The 25,922-nt window shown below is 43.2% G+C and overlaps 1 protein-coding gene across 15 annotated transcripts in view; it reads left to right on the top strand.

Annotated features, from left to right (window-relative positions):
• DNM1 (dynamin 1) overlaps nucleotides 1-25,922 on the top strand; it is a 102,176-nt gene that overhangs the window by 62,086 nt on the left and 14,168 nt on the right. For 11 of the 15 annotated variants that reach the window (XR_009455915.1, XR_009455916.1, XR_009455914.1 and 8 more), the window contains exons 14-18: nucleotides 489-500; nucleotides 2,166-2,279; nucleotides 20,854-20,963; nucleotides 21,411-21,522; nucleotides 23,121-23,132. Coding sequence is in view for 11 of the 15 variants with exons in the window: in XM_059715593.1 (XP_059571576.1) it covers nucleotides 489-500; nucleotides 2,166-2,279; nucleotides 20,854-20,963; nucleotides 21,411-21,522; nucleotides 23,121-23,132 (360 nt within the window). In the remaining 4 variants the exon portion in view is untranslated. The remainder of the gene's footprint in view (nucleotides 1-488; nucleotides 501-2,165; nucleotides 2,280-20,853; nucleotides 20,964-21,410; nucleotides 21,523-23,120; nucleotides 23,133-25,922) is intronic. The other 4 variants (XM_019475597.2, XM_014610595.3, XM_019475596.2 and 1 more) reach the window with 3 other exon arrangements.

The raw sequence follows: 25,922 nt of genomic DNA, 5'->3' as shown, positions 1-25,922 counted from the left end.
TGCTCATCTGAAGTGAACTTTCTTCAAAACATGTATGCCCACCTTTCCATGAGATGCAGCTAGAGTTTCAGAGTTCCTGGCAGGAAGGCTGGCAGGTTCAGCTGGACCATTGTCCATTTTACTGAGGCCATTTTGAAGGGTTTTACAGGGTACCTTCTTAGCTGCAGGGAGCTCTATCCTCTGAAAAACACCAGTGGGTAACTCACCATTACTTTCTGACAGCTCTAAGAGTAAATTAATTTCTATTTCAGGTGTGGATCAGCATATAAATAGCTTTTGCTTTCTTTTTCTTTAGCAGATCTTATTTTGGGATGTGGGGTCTTTGTTGGTTTTGTGTTTGAGCTGCTAATTTGGTAAAAGATTCAGATTAATTTTTGAGCTTTTTTTTTTTTTCTTCTGCTCCTGCTTTCCTAGTAACAATATCTCCTCTCTTTGCTCCTCTTTTTTTGTCTCTGCTTTGCTGCTGTTGCTATGGTTCCCCTTTGCAGGATGAGATCCTGGTGAGTAGAAGGCCTCTCAGCAGGCTGTGCTAATGAGCATCAACGTTGCATCTGCAAAGGGCAGGAACAGCACTTAGATCATTCCATCTGTTACAAAAATGGGGGGGAAGTGGTAGCTAATATTAGACAAAGATGAAGTGGAAATGGGGAGCATTTGCTTAGCTATCAATAGAGAATATAAGTGGAGGTCATTCAATAAAAAATCAAGATCCAAGTTTAGCTTCAGTGTCTTATTCTGTTAGCAAAGGGAATCGAACCATTGTGAATTTTAACAGTGCATGTGAAGGGAAAGGATGGGCATCCATGTACTCTTAAACACAGATATATGAATGCATAGGCAGTGTATACATATTAACTCTCAAACACCAATATGATCATGTCTAATATTTTTAATGCACAAACTCACTTTTAACATGTACATATGCTCTACTGTGTGTATATATAGGCTAATGTATACACACATACATAAAGCATGCGATAACACACACACTTACTTACAGTGGTGCTCATAATCCACATATCTACATAAATGATTATATATTTAAGCTATTGTGACCGTGTATTCTTTCTGCTAATTCAGGGGTGTTCAACCTCTGGCCCATTGGCCAGATCTGGCCCTCAAAACCATGTAATTTGGCCCACGGGGCTTCCTTTGGATCTTTGGGGAGCCTGGAAGGCTGTGGCTTTGCACACTAGATCTGGCATGCAGGCTTGTGTGCAGCCTGATCCAAACATGCAGGGCTGGGCAGAGGGGGCTTAAGCCCTGGAACATGATCCTGGCCAGGCAGGGGTAGTGCAGGGCCCCACGTCTCAATCCTAGCATACAGAGGTTCCCTGGGGCCTGATCTGGCTTACAGGCTGGCCCTACACTATTCATCTGGCCTGTGGGCCAAAACTGTGAACATCGTATGTGCAACGATAAACTCAGATTAATTTAGAGTTTCAGGCTACCCTAAATAACAATCTCTTAGCTTGTTTACACAGGTGAATTTATATACCCATGTACACTAATGCGTGCCTATCTGCTGACAAACACACACATCCACCTAATTTCTCTCATACAATTGAATCTTGTGCATGAATTCCAGATGCACCTTTGTCTCCAGATGCTCATGTCTTCTTGTGTTGCTAAATTCTTTGTTTCTTACTTGCCTGCTCTGCTTTTCTCCTTGAATTGCCTCCCATTGTACTCTGTGAAGCACTCCACCTAAGCCCCAAGTAGTGGGAGAGCTCCCCATGGCCAGCATGCTGAATGGTGTGCTTCCTTCATTGATTTTTTTTTTTAGGTGTGGTCTTTTCCACTTATAAGAAAAGTGTTGCTGTAACTTGGTTTCCAAGGATTGTGACAAGGTCCTAGCTTCTTTCTCCTGTAGTTCTTCTTCCCCTTATTTCCCTTTCTCTTGTCTTTGGCAGAGGGTGTAGCCCCCAGGACAACCAGGTTGTCTCCTGTCTCTCTCTTCTTGCCTGACACTTCTGTTTGGACACAGGTCCAGGCTGACTAGCCTGGGAGCACCAAATGATCAAGGGGCTTTTGGGAGGAATAGAGAAACTGATAGTTTTGGTCTTGTTGGTCTGTGCCTGTAGGGACACCCTCTGCTCTTCCTCACTGTTTGGAGAGTTAGGCTACTGGGACCATGTTAATGCTGGTGTTTTCTATTTCTTCAGGTGATCCGAAAGGGCTGGCTCACCATCAACAACATTGGGATCATGAAGGGCGGCTCCAAGGAGTACTGGTTTGTCCTGACTGCTGAGAACCTCTCATGGTATAAAGACGATGAGGTGAGTGGCTTAGTCTCCAGGTTGTTGTGGCTCTTTCTTCAGAACCCAGTTCTCAGAGGAGCTGAAATCTTCAACTCCAGCTGACTTTAGTGGCTGAGCATTTTGCAGGATAAATTCCGTACATCTGCTGGATGTTATCGGTACGTCTGTGTATTGAATACCAGCTTCTATAAAGCAGCCTACACTTCTTACCTGGAGCGATCCCATCTACCCACATCCGTCCTGTCCCAAGAGCACATGCCACAGGATGAGGTGTTGTAATTAGGGTTCCATGTTGTCTTGCAAGGTGTGATGTGAATCCCAAGAAACTTTGGGTGAAACTTGGGATGGAGGGAAAGGAGGGGACAACAGTTTGTGCAGTGCAGTGAAGTCTTGCACAGCAGGTACATCCTGCACATGTTAGCACTGAAACAATTTCTGTCCCCTCCTTTCCCTCCATCCCATGAATTTTGTATCTTATAGTAAGCTCTCAGTAGAGCCTTGACCTTGCTGCACAATTGGAATGAGGACAGTTTCTTTTTAACTATGAAGGTCACTGCATTAGTTTGCATGTAGCTTGCCTGGCAATGAAGAGAAAACACAATTAGAATTACTGCTTTGGAGTCCATGGATCAGTGGACAGCACTTTTTCTGCCTGTGGCAAGTAGACTTATTGGAAGGAGGGATGGGTATGTACTCTGAGACCAAAGGCCTTGTGGTACTTTCAGAGGCAGCTGTGGTGATTATTGAATAAGAAAAGTGGTTAAGCTTGACTTAACTTTTTGGTTTCAAAAGAGATGTCTGACCTAGTTGGGTGAGCATTAGAGTGGGATCTGTGGGTTTAAAATCCTAACACAGATACTGACTGCACCTATGACTATGAGTAAGTAATTTAATCTCTCCATGCCTCATCTTTTTTCTCATCTGCAAACAAAGAATGTTTGTTGGGCTGATCAATTAATTCATGTTTATGAAGTCTAACGAATATGGAAGTTCTGAGTATTGTCATTGTCTCTAGTGGGTTATGGAATAGAGAAAATCCCACACAACTTACTGATTCATTTGATGCACTTGGTGGGGGAGTATCTAGTTGATTGCACGATTTCACAGTGATTACACACTTAATTCATACATCACAATTTTATTTAAAAATTCTTTGCTACGCATTTAACACTGCTTAGCTTTAAGAAATACCACAAACATTAAGAACACAATAACTACATATATCAGAAACAATGCTCTGAATGCACTTCCTTCCCAAACAATGCTATAAGAATCAGTATTACAAAAACAACTACAATTACAACTAAAAGTTAAATTTGAATCAGTACTATTATTTTTCATAATATACTTACAATCCTAGAATTCCGAGAAGCCAAACACCTAGATATGGTTTCATTCCTCAGTAGTACAATTTAATGGGTTGGCCTCAGTAGTACAGTTCAATGGGCTTGCCTCAATACTGATAGGACTAAGTCCCCTTCCTTCAGTCCCTTTCGGGTGCTCTGCAGCTTCAGCGTGAACTAAGATTCATGTTCACGGAGAGGGTGGTTCAGGTGATCTGTCTGATCCGGCCTACACTTGCGATTCTTCCTTCGTTGTTCTGCAAGTGAGGTTACCTCCAAATTGGGACAGTAGGTTACAGTTTTTATTGAGTGAGTTGCCGTCCTGGGCCCCTCCTACCCAAACCTGTCACTACTCCCAAATTTGGGCTCGGATCTTACTTAACAGATTCTTTTACTTGGTAATTAGTTTCTTTTGTTGATCATTTTAATTACTTTGAGGAATTTCCATATCACTGAATTGATTTTTTTATTTCCAATCTTGTCAAAAGGCCCTAGGGTTTGATCTCTTAGAATTTGGGATATTTGCTTAAGGGTCATTTTTATGTTAACTTTGTTAAAGGCCTCTAAAGGTAAAATTCAAGAGTTAAGACTTTGAGCAAAGTCAGGACCTTCCGCACATAGACCAAAACAATGGCCTAGATAAGAAGATAAATCTTGTCTTCTTCCTGAAACTGGCTAATGGGTAACTATTACAAACATTCAAACTATTTCATTCAATATGACAGTTATTAGTAAACCATAGTGGAATATGCAGAAAATAACTTGGCAAGTAGTGTGGACCTGCAGCATACAGCTGCTTTAAAAACATATCCCTGAATGTTGGGAATCCTTGCTTTCCAGGATTTTATTTCCCATTTAACCAGAGATGCTAGCTGCCAGAATAAGGTCTTACTTAAAGTTAATATTATTATTTATTCATTGGTGATCTACAATATGTCACTCCGTGTACAAGATGTAAAGGAAGAGAAAATCTTTGCCCCATGCTTCTGAGTAGTGGGAGTGAAAAGCAAGATAATAATCAGAATGGTATGATTTTAAGAGCAAGTATTACACAATGAATACAGATGTGGCAGTAGAGCAGTTAAGGCATCTCACTCCAGCTCTGCAGATGCACAGTAGTTGGAAGCCTTGCTCTTGACTGATATTCAAGATGTAGCTGTAAATGGATACCTGGTCCTTCAGGCCATGGAGGCAAGGATTGCTGGACATGATACAAGCCACATCACTCCCTTGTGTGTTGTTGGCTACTAAATCTGGTATACCTTAACCACACTAGTGTAATGGACTTTTAGGCCCAGGGCAGCACTTGACCCTATCACCAAATAGTGTCAGGGTCAAAACACCTTGATGGATCAGTACAAATGCTTTCAGGTTAAGACTAACTTGCTTTTCTAAGCACTGGTTCCAAACTGCTGGTCAGAAATAAGAGGCCTTGCACCTTGTACCACTATTTGCACCTTAGCAAGATGCCTGTAACCTGCTGCCAGACCAGAATTTTTCAGTTACTTACATCAGTGGGGATGTTTAACGCTGGCTTTGCACAAAAGGAAACAACAACACAATACAGTAGGGAATTGGGTCCCAAATGTCACTCCTGCAAATGAGCTAGTTAGCCTTAGTTTAACTGGGCAAACACCAATCCCCTAATTAGCAAGGGACTGGGAATGAGAATGTCCTTTCCTAAATCTTTGTGATCTGTTCCCTCATACAGAGCTGATTGGCATAACAGTGCCATCTCATTGTTATTTGTACAGATCAGATGGTTATAAGGCTTGAGTACTGTTTTAAATTAAAATCAGCTTTTGCATCTGGATTTCAGAGATGACCAGAGCCCCCTGTTTCTCTGCCCCAGGGAGGAAGAGGGCTGTGACTGTGGGACATAATCTATGTTAACAGACCCCAGCTGCATGGGACAGGGAATGGGCATCCCTTTTATCCAGAGGGAAGGCAGCCTTGGGGGTGAGTAACAGCTGGAGGTCTGCACTGCTTCCCTTCTGCATGGCAAGAGGCAGAACCACATAATTAAAACAGCTCCTGCCAGCCAGCATCCCTTAAATAAATGCAGGGAGACCCAGTGCTGACGAGGCAGGAGCAGGGCGGGAGAAGAGAAAGAAGTCTTTGTTTAAACGGGGACAGGAGTGGAAGAGAAGGGGGAGTATGTTTTCATTTCTGATTTCTCCCCCCACCTCACTCCTACTCCCCCTTTCACCAGTTCAGCTCCTTGATGTCTGGCCTCTGGGGAGGGGAAAGGAAGTAACTTCCACTTGGATTCCATGGCCATGCTTAGCTTAGAGAGTCGGTCTGTTTTGGCGGCAGCTTGAAAAGCCCCAGGATTTAGCATTCCCATCCTAAACCTCGATCCCACACATGGGACCTATGGCTGACTACCACCCTTTAGGGCCTTTCTGCCCTGGGTGGGAATGGTAGTCTCTACTGTGTAGGCGTTTTTGCCCCTTCATGAGAAGAGGCTGTCTATTCTCAGATCTCACATGAAAATGGGTCAGATTCTATCCTTTAGAATCTAACTTTGGGTCCTGCTCCCTTTCAGATGTGGTCATCTCCATAGCTCTGTTGCAGATCCTCTCATTCCCATTGATGGAGGAATTTGTGCATCTCTGTCCTTCCTCCACAGTTTGGAGAGAAGCTGGTATTTCAAGGCCCTATAGTTACCCTCCGTGCTTTTGTTAAAAGCTGCAGCGTGGAGCATATTTATTCAGTTGCTCTTTGGGCAGACAAACCCTGTGACTTCTGTGCTTCTGTTGAGTTGTCAGACCCAGCTCCAGTGTGCTGCGGCAAGTGGCCAAAGGAAAGGAGACTGTTTAAAGCACAGCAGAGTGCTTAGAATTGGTGGTGGAGGAGCTGGCTGCAGAACTTTGGGCATCTGGTTGGAGAGGGCCAGTGGAGGGGGACCCTCAGGGGTTGCAGGGGGGAGGATGATCACAGGGTGAAACTGGGTTAGGCTAGCACTTGTGGAAAGTTGGGGTGGGTGGAGTGGATGTCAGCCCCTCCCTACCCTGTTATGGCAGGGCTAGACTGTAAGACCAAGTGGAGACATCTGGGCCCTATTAGAGAAATACCAACTTTTCCACAATGCTGGTTTGTTTTCTCTTCCCTCCCCCCCCCACCTAAAGAAAAGAATTGGAACTCTGAAGTGTCTTAAAGGGCCCAGCATTGAGCATTAGTGAAGACAGGGCTCCTGCTGCTCTGGAAAAGGCAGCCGAAGCATGCTGGGGGAATGGGAGGGGAAGGGAGAGAGCAGGCCAAGTGGGGGTGGAAAGCTGGCTTCTTGCTCTGCCCAGCTGCCAAGAGCCCTCTTTGGAGGAAAAACTGAGAGAGAACCCAAGTCTCCTTCCTGTGAGTCAGATGCCTATCCCATGGAGAGCCATGGTATGGGTCTGCTGCGGAAAGCTGTGTGGCCAGGATTTTGGAAGCTCCGGGGGGTCTGCACCTTTTAAGTGCTGCTGGGATTTGTTAACGAGACATTTGGGAAAAGAAAGAGAAAGGGAGATAATGGATTGGCAACTCTGTGAATACACTAAACATTCAGCCCGTAATATAAAGGGCAGTCTTGCTAGTCTTGGAGGCTATTGCATCCCTATGACAGAAATAGTATCTGTGGCTCTGTAACATCTGGAGGTACTGGATATTCAATTATCATAGAAATGGGCCTGGCATGAGAATCTACATAGAACTGGAGTCTTTCCATGTAATCTCCATTAGAGACCCATGATAACCACCCAGTTTTATGGTAGGATTTGGGGCTTTTCCTTTGCTTTTAAGGAGGCAATAGGCACTAAGCCCTGCTACAGCTGACAGTGCAGAGCTCTGACATGGTAATTTCATAAACAAGATGCAACTGATGTGTGTTATCTACTTCCTATCAACAAGGCCTAGTTCTCACTACAGTGACCCCATGGGACTCACCCAGTTACACAGTAGGAATTGGGGCTTTGCATTAGGCATATATGAGAGTGCACATACATTTGGATACACATGTTGTTGTGTACCCCTGAGTGTTTGCACACATTGTATTCACCAATCTGCTTCCTCCTGTGTGTGGGATGTTGGGTGTGAATACACTGTGTAGTCAGATCTTCTATCTTTACTTGTATAAAACTCCTACTAGAGGTTAGCTTGAATACAATATATGAAGTGCAACCTGGTCCAGGCATATTTGAGGGCAGCAGGGTAGCTCCACAGCTGAGTGCATGCATGTGTGTTTGTAGGAGAGGGGTCCTCCTTTAGTGCAGGGTGGAATCTGCTGTTGGAAACCTCCTTTATAGGGCATTAGAATTAAAGTTCTGAGTGTGTCTTGCATATATGAGGAATGACGTGTTTGTGATTTGTATGTGTGGATGTGGAAGTCAGTTTTTCATGTTTGTGGGAACAGTGTATATGAATAAGTAGAGCTGAATTTCTGAATCTCGGAGCAGACCCAGCTCTGCAGAAAAAAAAGTTATAAAATCCAGTTTTTAGCCAGATTGCTTTCAGCCATTATCCCTGTTATAACGTCATGCTGATGCACATCTGAATATCATGAGGATATGCACGCATATGTATGTGTGTGACTGGCATGAGAATGCATGTACATGTGTGCTCTGGATGGCCTGGGCCTGTGTGTGAATATGCTGTGATGGAGAATGGTGTATGTAAATGGTATGAGGCAGGAGGTAGGTCATATATCTGTAAGACCATGTATGTTTGGTGTATGTGCATGACTAATATTTGGGTATGTGCATTTGGCTGGTGTTAAATGTCTGGGCGCATGAATGGCATGTGTGTGCGCACAGGAACAGTGTTCATATGTCTTTGGGGGGGGGTGTGATGGAGGATGTTTCACATGCTTCACTGAGGTTGTTTTGATTCCTGCTGGATCAAAGTTGTGCCCTACCTCTTCATTACACTGTCTTCATACCTCCCTTTTCTTCCATCATTGAAGCACACAGGCAGATGCTCCTTGGTGGGAGATGTGATCTTATTTGCATATTTTTAGATATCTACACTTTACATATCGGACCCTGGCTTATTTCCAGTTCTAGCTAGAAACGGGGTTATGCTGCATTTCCCTTTGAGCTCCCATTTTCAGAAACACTTTTCTATTGCAAAATGAACCTCTTGCATAGTAAGGCCCAAATTCAGTCAATTGAAACCCTCTCTGTCCTTTCAAGGCTCACTAACCATCAACACTGAGCTACAATAGGAGTGATGGCTGTAAGCAGTATGGCCATAAACTGGATTTTGTAACCTTTTTTCCTGTAGAGTTGTTTCTGCTCTAAGATTCAGTCTTCCTCTGTTCTTATACTGGCCTCAGAATCTTTCTCTATTTATTCCCTCATGTTTTCTCTCTTTTCATTCATTCACTCTCCTGGTGTCTTTCTTTCACTCTTGTTCCAAGTATTCCTTTCTCCTACTCTCTCTCTCTCTCTCTCTCTCTCTCTCTCTCTCTCTCTCTCACACACACACACACACACACACACACACACACACACACACACACACACACATGTTCATTATCTGTCCCCTCCCTCAGTCCACACCTAAAAAGAAAAAAAAGAGCAGAACGAAATTTAAAGGAACCATAACTCCCAAAATCTCCAAGTCCAAATCTTCATTATTTTTAATGACCAAATCTATATACAACATGAAATACACCCCACCTCCCGCCAGCCACTTCCTTCTGTTTAATCTCCCCTCCCTTTACAAAGGGTTGCTAGCAAGGCACTGTGCAACTGTAATGCTGTCAGGTGAAAGCCCCCGTCTCTTTAGTCTGTGCTCTTATAGCAAAGTTGGCATGAGAGAGACAATCCATCCTATGCAACTAGCATGTGAAATCAAAGAACCAGCTGCAAAGAGGGGATGAGGAGAGAAGGAAGGAATGACGGAGAATGCAGGTAGGAAAGTGAATAGCAGCAGGTAAAGGTGATGGTTAGATGCAGATCTAAGAGGCTATTTCACAGCAGGCCCACAGAGGTGAGCAAGTTTAACATGCAGCTCTCACACCCCAGTGTTTCCCTCTGCCATGCAGGCGTTTCCATCCCCGTGCGGCATCGGCAGTGTGTGTGGTGTATCCCAGCACAGCCTAACCAATGTGCAGACTACTGTACAATCTCGTAGTCCTGAACAGGTAGTCTGAACACTGGGCAGACGGAGTGGAGCCTCTGTGTCCAGATCTCCGGCTAGCAGCAGCGCATTAATTCTTCCCCTTTTCTGCCTCTGGGCTGCCGCTTTGCGGACAGAGAGAGGGTGAGGGAAAGTCCAAGTCCCGCTTGAAGAAACCTCCGTTGGCAGCTTGAAAGAAGGGGAATCATTCCCTGCCTGCTCCCCAGATTAAGCAAACTGCCAAAACCCTTTCTCATCCAACGTTGACATCAGAAGGCAGATGCCCCATTTTCCCCAGGCATGTCATACCTTTAAAAAAATTTAAAAAATACTGCAGTTCGAACCAAGAAGATGAAGTTTCTGAATCTTGGCCATAGGACAAATGTGCAGAGTTCGTTGCGTTATTCAACCCCCCCAAATCTGGCGCCGTAGTTGGTGGCAGCAGGAGGGAGGCTATTGAGGCCCGATGTATCCTGATTTCCTTCTGTCCAATTCTCAGCCCTGCAGAATGTTGCTCTGCCCCGGGTCCGGCGCAAAGAACAAACGAGACCAGCCTTCGCTTCCAAGCCCACAACAAGGGTCCTTTGACCCGCATTGGCCAGTTGCCTTTACAGCTAGCCTCTGGCTACTGTGGGAGCAATCTGAGCTCCCTCCTTCTCTTCACCCCGCCTGCCCCCACTGTTTCTGGCACTCGCCATGCCTCCCTCCCTCCCTCTTCTGGTCTTTGCTCCCTCCCTTCTCTTGCTTCCCTTCTGTCCTTCTGCCTCAATTGACGTGGCAGTGGAAAGCTAACTAGACTCAAGGGAGGAGCTTGCCGGCTGCTGGGAAGGTCAGGGGTCCACAGGAAGTGAGCCGTCTGACGGATAAGGTTGCGCGGGGGAAAGGAAGGTTCCATACCTTGGGTGGAAACTTGAGGAATTTCGTCTTCTCTGCGGTGTTCAGCTCCCATGTAACGATTCCAGATGTTCCCTGGGCCATGTGGTTCACTTCCTCTTTTGTGCTGCAGGGATAAAGAGGGCTTTATGTGTAATATATGACCCATTGGCACACCAGAGAGGGGGAGCCAGGGAGGACAGTTTAAATCTATGGCTAAAAACACAAACACTCAAAACTCCTGCCTTGTCCTTAAGCAGCTCACATGGTGAGTGGGGCTGGTGTTTGTCTGCTTCCCTAGGGAGATTGGAACATGTAGCACTCCACCTTTTCAAGAAAATATGCAACTCATCCCTGCTCCAGTGCAGAGATTGAGGGGAGGTGCATCTTCCTTCTCCTGTCCTGGAATTGTCAGTGGCTAGTTCAGCCTTGATTAGCATCCTGGCCACTATAGTCTCTGTAAGCATTGTGCCACCTAAAAAATAACCAGGGTGTAGGAACCCTGCAGCTATATCCTTTCCACTCCCAATCACCCTTGGCATGCCCTTTGAAAGCCTCCTGCAGGGGCATATATAGCATGTAGTATCTGTACACACCAGGGAGGCCTCTGTGTTTAGGCATATTTCCACTGGGCATGGAGGCCTTAGGCCTTGCTGCCCACATACAAATTGCACATGTTAAACTTAGCAGTTTCTAAACAAAATTAATCAAATTGGTGTAAACTTCTTTGTGGGTTCCTTCATTTCAGTGTGTGTTGTTTATTTCAGGTTAACTTAAATCTGTGACAATAAGCCTGGTTGAAAATGAAATGTGCCTATGTAATCCCTTTTGCATCAGTTTGACTTAAATCAGTCTATAATTGCACTGTATGTTAAGCCATTGAACTTTCTTGTGTAAACGACCCTTACTGCTGCTTTGAAGGTCACTGTGCCTCGTGCTTGTGTGAAGTAACTGTATGGCTGTTGGTGATGAACCCAAGTGTTGCTATGTCCTTTGTTTAGGAAGCAGCTGGCTTTGAATGTGTGTATGGTATAGATAACTGGGACATCTTCAGGAAATACAGTTTAATAATTAATCTCCCCTTCTCAACATGCAACATTGGCAGAGATGAGGGCATAAGGAATGGTCAGAGTTACTTTGAGGGGGTGATGGAGCCAGAAGCAGGTGGATGGGGATAGTATTTTTATTAGTGTAGTTTGTTTAAAAAAAGATACAGCCATTTTCATGTTTTCAGATGAGCTGCTTTTATTATTTCCATGAGTGTTTCCCTACTATCCCACAATTTATATTGTCAGCTGCAATAGTAATAGTAATAATAGTAATTATTATTATTATTATACATTTAAATAGCAGCTCTCATCACGATGGAAACACTGCCTATATGTTATGTACAAAGGAATCCACTGAAATGCAACCACCTCTCGGGCAAAACAGCAGTTTGCTTATGCGCTATATACTATCAGTTTAAGACAGGAAGCAAAACAAATGACTATAGAATGGGTAAAAGCATGATTCAGGTGGAAGAAGAGAACTGTTAAATCCTAGGTGTGGCTACCAAAACAATAGAGTGGAAAGGTTATAATGCAAAATACATTGATTATTAACTAAAACTTTTCTTTGATATTCTGATATTTCAAAATTTAGTTAAAGCCATATTTATAGTGATCTTGACATTTGTTAACATGGCATCTCAAACCAAGAACTGGAACATGAACTGTATGCCAGGGTCACATTACTTACTACTGAAATTATTTTTTTTGTTTAGAAGTTTCCCCCATCCTTTCTAGCTAAATGCTATCCTTGCTTTGTATGCAGCTCTCACTGACCTGTTTTTATTTTGGAGAAGGTGCTATGTGCACTCACTGCCAGAAATGAACAGTCTTGGTGCTCTCACGGTGTTGTGACTCACATTAGAAGCTCTCTGTTATACTTGTAGCTTTTTCAAAGTGACTTTTGGCTTGGGGAGTCTGAGTGGATAATTCTGGTGGGAATATAGGAATTGTTAGACCAATGGGCCACCTTATATAGATTTCCATCTCCCACAGTAACCAAGTACCTAACACTTCAGAGGAATAATCATTATGTATGTGCATGCCCTGGGGGGACCCAGGTGTTAATAAGGGTAGGTAGTTTTTTAACTTGGATTTCTGACTTTCAGCAATGGGGAGGAATGCTCTCCAAATTCAATAGGCTTCTGGCAACATTTATTTTGATGGCTGAAATCCTCACCTCCCTGCACTTGCTGTTCATCTCAAGATTTAATTAACTTTATTTAAGATTTCTGAATGAATTCTATGGTCTTATTGTGTAAGCAGATATTGCTCTATTTCTGGCTTTTCCATTGGCTCACCGTGTGATCTGAAGCAAGTTGCTTAATTTATTCATATCCTATCTATAAAGTACCATTACCCCTCACCAGTCTCGCAGCAGCAATATGCACCTGAACTCATCAATATTAGCAAAGTCCTGTGAGATCCTCTGTTATATACTGGGCATATCCACATGTGACACTACATCACCGTAGAAATGTGCTATGGTGACATATTGCAATGCCACAATGCATCCCACAAGATCTGGCAACACCAACACCAGAAGCAGTGGCCTGTGCAGAATATTGGGAGCAGACCATATAGAAGGGTTGGATTGGAGACGCAACAAAGAAGATCTCGTACTCAAGGAAAAATAGGAAAATATGGAGCAGAAGTTCCTATTCTGACTGTTCTGACTACTGTAATACACTGTTGCTGAATGTAACACTGAGAAAATGGACTGCATAGTACAGGCTCCAGATGGAGTAATGTTTAGCTGAGGCAGATATTTTATAAGTATTCTGGGGAAATCTGGGAGAGTGGTTAAGGCCTCTTACTATGGTTCTGGAGGTCAGTTCAAGTCCTTTTCTGGGTTTATACCAAAGGTTGCCTCCAGCTGAGCCAGCTGGAAATGGCTATGTGGTTATTCAGCCTGGGAAGTCAAAGGTGACTGTATGTGATACAGGCCACATCACTTCCTTGAGTGCTGTTGGCTAAGAAACTAACTGCAGTGGGCTGTTGGGCTTGGATAGACCTTCCTTTGGAACTACGTCTGAAAACACTAAATATCTGATGCAGGATGTATCTACAAGTGCACTTTAATGCTCACTACCTTATTTTACTGTGCATTAATGCGTCACATAAAAAAACATGCTATTACATTAATGTGCAGTAAAACAGGCTACTGCACATTAAGTGTCACTTAAAAACCATGCACATTTGTTACTGCACAACAGGGTAGCCTAATGCGCATTTGTTTAGTACCTCACATTGGAGGTATTGTATTAAATTTAATGTGCATTAGGAAAAGCACCTTAATGCACATGTAGACATGCCTGCAGTCTTGTCCATCCCAAGAATGAATAGTGCATTTCCAATTTGAAGGAATCTATTATTCCTAAGGAATCTATTATTTCTGTAAAAGGGTAATGGCTAACACATTTCACCTTCATCCTGACTCAAATTCTACTTCTGTGGTGGTGTTTGTGGAACTCTGCCTCAAGGCGTACACAAAGTGTAGACCTCTTGTAAGAGCTCCCTAAATCTTCCCCCTGCAAAAAAAATACCTCTGCTGTAGTCCAGATTCCCCTAACAAGCATTACGATTGCACTTGGAACTGGTGGTCCTTAAAAGGTGCAAGACTGATCAGGTCTTATGAGACCCTATAACCCTAATACTCCTTCCCTAACATTTGCACTTGAAGTCTCCTAATTTCTGCAACCCGGCACATTACCTCCTCCCCTATGCCTCTCAGCTGTGTGGAGTCATTCCTGAGCTATATACCCCTTTTATGGAATATTATGTTGTGCAGCTAAGAGTGCAGCCTTTCCTTTGCTACGATCTCTTTTCTGCCTTACAGCCAAGAGGACAGGCCTGATGAACAGCACAGACCTTTTCAATCAAGCTGAGGACTTTGAACCGTATTCCACAAAGCCAGTTCCCCTATCCTGGGCTGTCCTGGCACCTAGTCTTCCCTCTCTCTGATTTTCTCCTGCGTCTGTCAAGCTGGAGGGAAAGAGCCTCCTCCCACTTTGGCTAAGTCGCTTTTGCAACGTCTCAGCCACCGCACATACTGCCTGATTGCTAACACATGGTACAGGGCCTCAGCCAGATCTTTGAAAGGCTCAGCCCTCGGCAGCTCATTACACACTTTCCTGTCTCTACATTCAGGAAATGAAGTCAGAGCATTGATATAAAACAGGCTGAGCTGAAAACTGAGAAGATGGAAAGAATAGAGCTAGGATTTTTGAGAGAGGGGTGTAGGTGTGGTGAAACAGTGGGGCTAGAGCAGAAGTGGCTTAATGTGTCTGTATACATCATTGAAGTCTGGGGATTTACATCCTGGCATCAGTGCTCTGGTTTTTATATGGCTCTCATCGCCCCTGAGACTGACAATTGAAATCTTACACTAGTGAACAGGAATGTGAGTCTAGCTGCTGCTAGACTAGAGGATATGAATTTGAATCTTGCTCCAGGGCACAGATATGCTGCCCTCAGAGTCTGGGGACCTAGTACTATCATTTATATGATGGAATTCACTTTCTTCAGGGCTTGTGAGGATGAACCCTGGCCACTAATATATTGGTTCCTTCTACACTCCAAGTATAAATTCTTATTCTGATGTGTGGCTCCTACTGTCTTTTGAGTCAAGGTTCCAGATTCTGCCTTTAGTTTCAGTAGTGTAAACCTAGAGAGTGTGCCAAATCTTGATATTGTTAAAGTTAAGCCAGATTTTCCATTGGTTTTTGTCAGGCCAGCACTTGGTCCTAATGCTAATGCCATTGACATTTTTTAGATTTATTTTGGTGCAACTGAGATCAGCATCTGTTCCCAGAGGTGAAATTCTTGGCACTGGTGTAAATCCCACACTGACATATGGGAGTGACAGCATGGGGAAGCTAGGAGTGTCACAGAAGCAATCCCTATGTGATGAAGGAAAGAGCTTTCGGGTCTTAATGGAAACCAAATGGCTCTAGGCTGAAGATCACATATTCCATTGTCCAGGACAGGAGGCATTCTGTTGCCCTCAGTGTTTGGTGGCTTGATTTTGTTTTGGCAGAGAATGTTTCTTCTTTCAGCTGCTACCCACTTTTCTGACATCATGCAAAGAGACAGAGAGCCTTTCCAAGGTCTTATTCTTTTACCTGGCATCTTTGTACAAGCCACTTGCTCTGGTAGCTTGGAGATAGCATATAGATGATACTTTGGTAGTTTCACTAAGAAAAGGTTGGTGGTTCAGGGACAGGACGCTGGCTTGCTGAGTAGCTTAGCAATGAGTGGCATTTGCTTTTAGGTCAGCAGTTCAACTCTAACCCAGAACAGTAGCATCTGAAAGTTTTAGTGCAGTCTGGAAACTCTTTGTTTGTGACTTCCAGAAAATGAAATGAGCTTTATAGGTCTCTGCTATTCCCTAGTCAACAAATATCCACATCACAAAAACCTAGCTCCCTTCATTTGGGATTTATCTTGCTTGATGATTTCAACAAAAAGTCCAAACGAACTAATACCTGAATACCACTCCTTTCATTGGGCTCTCCAGACCACATAACACCTGTTTTGTATATCCCCCAAAAAGCATGAGTTTCTGGGACATGTTGCTGCATGCTATATTATTTTGGAAATATTAAGCTGCGCATGGAAGGGCTGATATAAATTTATGAAATTTTGGTGAGCTGACTAAAGTCTTTGGGCCATTAAACTGACCAGATCATCTTTTTTTGAAAGTTGATTCCATCCATCAATTACATGTCAGCGGTGTCATCATTTACAGTTGCTTCTCTGCTCCCATATTTTTCTGGTTACATTTTTAGGCTCCTTTCTCACAACCTGCCTGCCTTTTCCATTCTGCTTTTCCTTGTGAAGGATCACATTTTTTCATATTTCCAGCCAAGGCTGGCATTGATGAACACGCTAGACACGGGGGAACAGTTACATCATATGTTTGAGTGTGTGTGTGTGCGTGCGTGCGTGCATGTGTGTGCGCGCGCGCGCGCACACACACACACACACACACACACACACACACACACACACACACTACATTTCCCGAGGAATCTTGGGTACCTACATGCTGCATTTAGGATGCTGGTATGATGGCTCCGCCTTTTGGACACTTCTGTTATAACAATACCTGGCTAGAATTGTATGCTCACAAGTAGGGACACTGGGTCAAATTCATCTCTTACATTTGGTGTAAATCCAAATTAACTCTAATTAAGACTGGAATCACTCTATATTTGTACCTGTTGAAGATCAGATTCTGCTGTCTCTCTTAATTTTTTTTTTTACAGTTTAAAGCCAAAATACTCCAAAAATCAACCAGCTATTATCTATCTCTGAAACCAGATTTCAGAATTAAGCTTTGTTATATCTTCGTGACTCCACAGTGGTGGGACTTTAAATTAGTCCATGGGAGAGAGCACAACAGAATCATCAGGGCTAGTGACTTTATTGGTATAAATTTGATGTCCTTTTTTGCCTGCCTTAATGCTTAGTTGGTCTCCTCACCACAGAGAGCCGATCGCCAGAAAGTTGCGGGCACATTACTCTCTGAAAATTATCCCTTTTAAATTGGACACAAAAAAGAGACATTTAATATCATCAGTCATTTTTTTTTAAATTTAAGCTTTGTTCTTAACATTTCTTTCCCTAGGCCAACAGCCTGTCTCAGCTGGGCTTCTGTTAGTCAGAAGAAAGACAGTGGCTCAGATGTTCAGTGAAGACTGTTACTAATTTTCCTTATAAAAGGTCTTTAATTGGTCCTAAAATACCCTATACCATAGCAACCATAAAGCTGCTGTTTAAGCTTACAGTGCCTTATTTTGTAAGTTACTATTATTGTTTTAAGAAAAAAAACTTTTTATGGTATGGGATGAAGCAGCAGAATGCATCATACATACCAAGTATGTACCATTTCTTCTAAAAGAGAAATGGGTTTTAATTTCTTTAGTCCTTAGAAGAAACTATCAGGCTCTATGTCAAATGACTTGTTTTTTCCTAGAACTCTAAGAATAAGGGTTCTAGGGAAAAGTCTAACTGCAACCATGATGACATTATTTTATCACATCTGATTTATTTAAACTCGGGACTAACAAACAATTAACCCCCCCCAATCAGATGGCTGGTGATACTTTACAAGAGGATGGCACTGGGTGCATCTACATGTTCATTAATGCGCTTCTGCTAATGTGCATTAAATTGAGTACCTCTGGGCATTTATACACATACCTTTGTGCCCTGCAACATGCCAGAGATCCGCCGCTTCGGAGCAGACTCGATTAATCAAGTCTGCTTCTCTTGTGAGCTGGTGTGTACTGGGCAGCGCCGTGTGCAGTTGCGTAGGCAGCAAAATGTGCATCAGCACACAGAAAATGGCGGTGGTGCACTTTTGAACAAAGCATCTCTGAAGCGTTTTAGTTCAAAAGTGCACTGCCGCCATTTTCTTTGCGCTGATGCACATTTCGCCACATATACAATTGCAGGTGTAGCAGCGCCAGATGCTTTTCAAAGCCCCCAGTGCTAGGGTGCTTGCAGGTGTAAATAAAGCCCTCCATTGTGAGGTAATAGAAAAAAGGTATCTTAGCCTATTTTAATGCACATTAGCGAAAGTGCATGGTTTTTTTGGGATGCTTTAATATGCATTAAAATAGGCTAATGAGCATTAAAAAAGCACACCTGTAGACAAGCCCACTGCATTCCAGTGGAACTAGGGGGTGAGGAATTGCGGGGTGGGAAAAGCCATGTGCCATGTAGGATAAAAAAGAAGAATAGGGATGGGATCATTGTGAATGTGGCTGGTCACTGAGAGAGGCTCTCTAACACAGACTCGAAGAAGGAAGCGCAGAAAAGATACGAAGGCACCAAATGTGATATAAAATCCTAAACCTATTAGATAGAAAGGAAGCATGTATTTGGTTGTAAATGCTCCATTGCTCAATCACTGTTTGAGGGGATGAAGGTATCTGATGAGATGGCCCAGTGGCCGTGATTCTCAACCAAAGTGCCATGTGCCCTGGGCTGCTACCAGATCCTTTGAAGGGTGCCACAGGGTGTGAGATATTCATAAACTCAGGTTTGTCCCTGCCTGGCCCCTCTGCAAGGAGGTAAGTATTATAATATATACATTTATTTATTTGAAAACGGGTGTCACAATTTACAAAAGTTATGGAGGGGTGCCTCAAATCCATAAAGGTTGAGAACCACTGCTTTAATAGGATGATGATGCTATACGGAGAGTGCAGCATTGCTGGCTTACCTTCTTGGAGGCATGGAAAATTGAGCTGTGACTGCTTGGTTGCTGACTGACTCCTTGAGGAGCTGGAGGAGCCAGGCCGTGAGGACCAGTTGCAGGTGAAGTGATACAGAGCCGGGCTGTGAATTCCTCCTTGCTAGTTGAATTTCTTGACAGAACAGCAGAGGTGGGCTGTGAGGCCCAGGCTGATGCCTAACTCTGAGGGGCTTCTGCTGTGATTGAGGCTACAAAGTTCTTCTTGCTGACCTGATTCATTTTATGGATGAAAAATGTGGACTTTGAGGGCCCCCTGACTGAGTTCCTGCAGGAATGAAAAGGCCCAAGCTCTGATTGCCTCCCTGTTTCTTGAATTGGGAGGTAGTGGACAATAGTGTTGGAAAGCAGGGCCCCTTGGCTGAGTGACTGCTTGAAAGAATAAGGGAGTTGTATTGGGAGGTTTGCCAAGCTGGCTGACTTGTTTCAGGAATGAAGGGGTTGTGTTACAGGGACCCCTTTTTGACTAAATCCTTGAGAAAATTAGGGTATTTGTCTGTGAATGACCCGCTATTGACAGCCTGTTTAATGGGTTGGGGGAACCAGGCTGTAGCCCTCGTGCTTGGACTGTGAGGGCCTTGTTGCTGGCTGACTCCTAGGCAGAATGGAGAATCTGGCTGTCCTTGCTAATTAGTTAATCAAGAGGATGAAGGATACTGCCTGTGAGGTCTCTGTTCCTGACAGACGCTTGGAAAGGATGGAAGAGCCCAGCTATGAGAACCTGGTTGTTGACCGTTTCCTTTAACAGGAGCAGGAGTTAGACTGTGAGAACCTCATTGCAGGTGGATGCCATGAGGAGACAGTGGAGTTAACTGTCCAGACACTTTCACTGACGGTCTTTTCAAAGGGAGAAAAACCCTTGCCAATTAACACACGAGAAGGAGGTGTTGTAAGATTCCCTTACGGACTCATTCCTTGAGAAGATGGTGGAGCTAAACTGTGGTGGCCCCCTACCAGGGCCCTGTTGTTTACTGATTTTCTTGAGGGAACTGGGGACCCAGCTGGTGAGATTCCTGAACCTGAGAGATGATTTCAAGGGATAGAAGAGCCCTGCTCTGAGGGCTCAATTCCTGGGTAACTCTTTAAAGTAAAAGGAAGTTGGGCAGTGAAGCCCCCTTGCAGACTGACCCCTAGAAAGCATAGTGGAGTGGAGCTGGGAGGTCTTCCTCCTTGAAAGAGTGAGGGATTTGGGTTGTGGGGACCCCTCCGCTGCTTGAGGGCTTGGAAGAAGTGGTCTGCGAGTGCCTGGTCACTCTTTGAAAGAACTGGGAGAGCCTGTCTGATGATCTTAAAGGAGTGGTAGAATGAAGCTATGAAATCCCCTTTCTGACTGATTCTTGGACAAAGTTTTGGAGCGGGGCTGAAGAGGCTTATTTGCTGACTGAGGCGATGGTGGAGTCAGACTCCCTGCTTACTGGGGTTTTTTTTGGTTTCTGAATCTCATCAGAACATTATTGTTTTTTTTAATGGACCGAGGAATTTGTCTGTGAGATTATTGACTGACTCCTTGAGACCACTGTGGAGTCAAGTTGTGTTTGCACGTAACGAATCCATGGACGCAACGCTTTAATTCACAGAGAGCCGAGCTAAGCTATGTCTGAGGAGTCTCATGCATGAGGGACTTTTAAAACGTCTGGAAAACCCACTTGTGCAAACGGTCACACTGTCGGAGTGCAAGAAAGGGCAAAAAAAAGTGACGTGTACAAACACCTTGACTGCTTGTGAGAAGAAGATGCCTGGCTGAGTGCCCTGTGCCTGGCCGACAGAGAGAAAAGGGAAATTTTAAGCTGTGAATGTTTTGTGACTGGCTGACTGCTTGAGGGATGGATGGACACTATAGAGGAGATTGAATTTTGGAGTGAATGGGGGAGTTGGTTTGACAGCTCCATGCTGACTGACTCCTTGCGTAGATGAGGGTTTTGTCTGTGGCAATGAATAACTAGCTGTTCTTCCTCTTCTTTCAGGAGAAGGAGAAGAAATACATGCTGCCAGTGGATAACCTGAAGCTGCGGGATGTTGAGAAAGGTTTCATGTCCAGCAAACATATCTTTGCTCTCTTCAACACTGAGCAGAGGTGCTTTTCTTTCTCCAGAACATGTTTGGGCCTCCCCCAGACTCCCCTTCCGAGGGAGTGGACGGGTGGGACCTCTTGGAAGTAATGGCCTGTCCAGATGGGATGGGTATGCCATTAGGAAACATGAATGTACCATGCAGTGCAACTCTAGCTTTCAGTTAGCCAGGCCGTCTGTCGTCAACATTTAAAGATTTAGTCCAACATGACTTTCTTCAGTGAGCTAATAAAGAAGGTCCCAGGGATTAGAGGGACTGTAGTAGCGTGTGAAGAAGCCAAAGAGTGAATGACTTCGAAAAGGGAATCCTTCTCTCAAATCTGCCAAGAGTGGTCTCTTTATGATTGAGTTGGTCTGGTGCCTGGGTCATTGGTAGAGATGAGCAAATGGGTTTTTTGAGGGGTTTATTTTGCCATGGAGGAGTGAAGTAATCTTTCTGTCTCGTTTCTTAGGAACGTTTACAAAGACTATCGGCAGCTGGAGCTGGCCTGCGAGACCCAGGAGGAGGTTGACAGCTGGAAAGCTTCCTTCTTGCGTGCAGGAGTTTACCCAGAGCGTGTTGGGGTAAGTTGAGAATTTGGTTGTCAGCAATAACAGGGGATGACAAAGAAACGAGTACAAGTGTCTTAGGAGAAATCTCTGAAATATGACCTCTTTTTATTAAAAAAAAAACCCAAGCAAACAACCCATTGCAATGGCCTTATTTCTGTCACCTTTTGTGGTAGGGTAGATCTGGGTGGCATATAGAATTTCTTGCTATCGTTATCCTCTGGTAAGCACCGCTTCTTCCCTTGGTGTGGGTGGGTAGAATTAAACCATTACTAACTTCCAAGTGGGAGAAGGCAGACCTAGCTTTTTTTTTTTTCTTCTTTTCTTGTATGGGCTGGATGTCCAGTAGTTTGAGATTTTCTTAGACAGATTGTGGAAGTAGCTTAGTTCAACAGTGACAAACATTCCTCTACTCAGAAGAGTTGAGAAGACAGGAGTTATTGAATCTTCCTGCAAATATTTCTCTAGCTCCACACTTTTGGGCTTGTGTTCCAAAATGAAGAGAAACAACAAAATGAAGAGAAACAACAAACAGCGTTTGAAATCCTAACTGCCTCACCACTTGATGGTTTGTCTCCCCCAAACTGAGGCATAATGGTAACCAGAGTCATAACCTTTCAGTATCTTTGCCGATTAAGAGCTCTATAGCTTTGCTAGCACTATGTTTTCTGTTCAGGGATTTTTTTTTATATTACTCTTGTTAGATGTCTTATTCCCCTATGGTAGAAAGGTTCCTTGTACCATGCAGAAGCCATGTTGTTTTCCCCTGACATTTTCCTGTAATTCTTTAACTACCAGCCTTCAGTTCTCTCTAGAAAATATCCTGAGTAGCAGTATATTATATACCATACTGCACACTCTGTATACCAAGAGAGAGAGAGGCCTGAGGCTTTTCAGTCTCTGAGACTGAGGAAAGCTATGATAAAAGCTTACCATTAGAATAGATAATTACTGACTTGACAATTTTTAACACATTTGTGTTTCTTGGTAGAGGTTCATCCATCTTTCCTCCTAGACTTGAAGATCATTTTTTTGCATTGGTTGGTTTTTATCCTATAACCACTTTGGTGGGAAAGCAACTGAGGAGTAGGGAGACTATGGGCCTTGCCCAAAGCCACTGAAATCAATGGAAAGACTCCCAGTGACTTCATTGGGTTTTGGACCAGACCCAGGAGCAGCATAGTCCATGCTCAGTAAAGGACATGTCTCATCTATTGGTGATGCAAAGGAATTATTTGGAATATTTTATACTTTTCTGAAGCATTGCAATTTCTATCAATACCCGAGTGCAAGAGCCCATCTGAGGAGGAAGTAATGAGAAGCTATTGTAGCTAAGTATCTTTCCCTTGACATCCATGCATAATGAGCCATGTTCTTTTGCAGAGGTTCCCATTTTGACTGTTTCAATTTAGTTACCAATCCATTTGGCCTCAGTGGCCCAGGGCTTGACTTAATCCCTTTTGGCTTGTATTTCTGAGGGGGTTTCAGCCTTAGTTCCATTCAGTGCTACTGTATAGTAGTTGCTTCTGCCTCTGAAATCAACTAAAATCTTTTTTTTTATTTTTGTCCCTTTTTGTTCTTGGTGGTTTTTGTGCTCAAACTGACCTGCCCAGGACAAAGACAAAGTAAGTGATACCATCTCTACCTATGTTGCCCCTTGGGGGCTCTTATCAGCTAGTTTTGATTTGTTTTTCTTTTTCAGTTTCTCCTTTTTTTTTTTCCTTTTTGTCATTGTTTCCTGAGGCATTTGCTCCTCCTCCTTCTCTCTTTATACCTTCTGTCAGCTCATCTGCTGTTTGTTTCTGTTCTTGGCTTGGGTTCTCCTTTTTCTCTTTTTATCACTGCTCTTTGGTGTTTGATTTCTGAATCTCATCAGAACATTATTTTTTGCTTTTTATCCTCCTTTTTTGAGTCGTCATGTCTGATTTCCAGCTCTCAAAACCTTTGTTTCTTAGACTGTGGGACCATCCATCCTTTTGGGGATACTTAAAATCCTTCCAGCAGAAGGTCACACAAAAAACCCCCAGGGGAAACAGACAGAATAAAAGAAAATAATCCATTCTTTACTGGGTTGTTTTCCCTCCAGTTGGAAACAGTATAATGCTCTACTCCACATCCTAAACTGCTGCAAGTCTTTCAGATTGGAGAGTTTGAAAGAGGAATATTAAAAAAATAGAGCTTTTAAATAGCATATTAATATATGAACAGCAACATCCTTCCTGCTTTGAAAACTGAATTTAAATTAATCCCAAATGGATGAGTCTTTTCAAATATGCTATTGTGTTGCTGTGCACTGTTAAACAGTTACCAGGTTTCCCTCTAGAGATAGTTGTCTTGTCTGTTGTATTGCAGTTATGAGTAAAGGGATCTCTCCTCCTCACTCTGTGCCTATGTGCATGTATCTTTGCTAAAGAATCCCAAAATGCTTTCATGTGGGAAAAGAGGTGCTTGTGGTTTTGCCTCAGGATTTGGAGTTGGAATTGGATTGTTCCACTGATTCACTAAAAGACCTTGACTATACTTACTCTTTGTAACTCAGTTTCTCCATCTATGCAAGGAGTATTAGGGCTCCCCTTTTCACAGAGAGGTTTGTTGTTAATGTTTGTTGATCACCAGAAAGAGGCACGGAAGACATCAGGCCAAATGGAGAAATGTTCAGGGATTTATAATCGCATGAAAACAGGAGATTGTAGTGAACATCCCTACAGCTTTTTAACCAGCAAATATTAAGCAGGAGCAAGTCCTGTGAACCTTAGGCCAGAGTCTCCATTGTCCTGCAGATTACGTAGACATTTACTTCAGTTCAAATATAGTGTAAAATGCTACTGTTCTAGCTGTAACATTTTACAAACACTCTATATGAATGTTGTTTTGGTGTCAATATGCAAGAGTTGCAGGATCAGGTCCAAAATTTCTAAGGTACTTTTGGAATCTTTTGAGATGAAGGCCATTATAAAGGTAAGAAATAATAATTACAATTACAAAAGGAAGTATTGACTGTATGGAATATTGAGGGGAAATGGGTCAGCAATGAGAATGAAAAGCTTGCACAGCCTTCTTGATTAAAAAATCCTATTCATAGTGCATAATTTTTTTAAAAACATTTCCCTCCCTGGAACCCCTTCCTTGTCTAGGGAGGCCTGACTGTTTGTTGTGCTATTGTGTTTAGGTATTGAGCATTTTGTGATTTATAGACTGCTGTTTTGCAAAGAAGCTATTCTACCTTACATTATCACTGTCAAAGGCTTTCTCAGTAGAACTCCATTTCCCTTTGGCAGAGAGTTAATTGCAGCCAATCACTCACCCCCTCTTTATGGGTTATTTAATTTTGTCCTTTCCTCCAAACCATGTACATTCTTTCATCTCCCCTTGTCTGTCAAGTGCAGTAACAGCAAGGATGAGCACCCTTTCTTAAAGTTATAGCTGCTCCTTCCACTGTGATTTAGCTTGGTTGTAACAGCGGTTGATGTGTCTACATGTTCATTAGTGCACTTCTGCTAACGTGCATTAAAACCTCCATTGTAAAGTACTACAAAAAGGTGCATTAGCCTATATTAATGTGCATTAGCCAAAGTACACTTTTTGTGATGCTTTAATGCTCATTAGCCTGTTTTAGTGTGCATTAAAGTGCACGTGTAGACGCACCCAGTGATGGGCAAATTAGACATCCCTGGCTAGATAGCAAGTGATATATCAGGGACTATTAAACTGTTTTATAAATAGCACCCTTTCCCCTATTCCTCTTACCAGGGAAGAAAACATCACATGCTTAGAGTTCCAGCCTGAGCTGGCTGATAGAACTGGAATCCTAACTAACACTGCTTCCAAATATTAGTACCCTGGTATCAATCTACCCATGCTATGCTCACATCTTACACCTGAGAATAAATGCATACAGATATGCCTACACATACACATATGATTACATACATATATTGTCTGTGATATTCACTTGCCCTTTGGCACATAGTGGTGTATTTGGGTTCATTTCCCTGGAGCAATGACTGATATATTGGTATTCATTTCCCTTACATACACTAGTGTGTGGGGTTCAACTCTTGCACACGCTAGCTGTATTTGCATACACCATTTGAGTCCATCTATCCCAGCACACTGATGCATTTGTGCACGTGTGCTTGCACACCTCCTGAATAAATTTTTATTCAGAGGCACAATAGGTAATGACTGATTTTAAGGAAAATCGCATGCCACTAAAGATGCTTAGTAACTGGACTTGCCACTTGTCCACTAGCTACCTGTTCTGTACAGAGGTAGGATGGATTGTGCTAACACAAAACTCAAAGTTATGGTCCTTTCTCTGAATTGAAATCAGGCCATTGAAAATTTAAATGGCTTTGCAAGCTGAGCAATGTATTGGGAGTTGTTATAACACAACAAATACATTGAATTGCAAC

This window comes from Alligator mississippiensis, chromosome 12 (genome assembly GCF_030867095.1).
Source record: "Alligator mississippiensis isolate rAllMis1 chromosome 12, rAllMis1, whole genome shotgun sequence".
Lineage (NCBI taxonomy): Eukaryota > Metazoa > Chordata > Crocodylia > Alligatoridae > Alligator > Alligator mississippiensis.
This window is presented reverse-complemented; position numbering and strand designations above follow the sequence as displayed.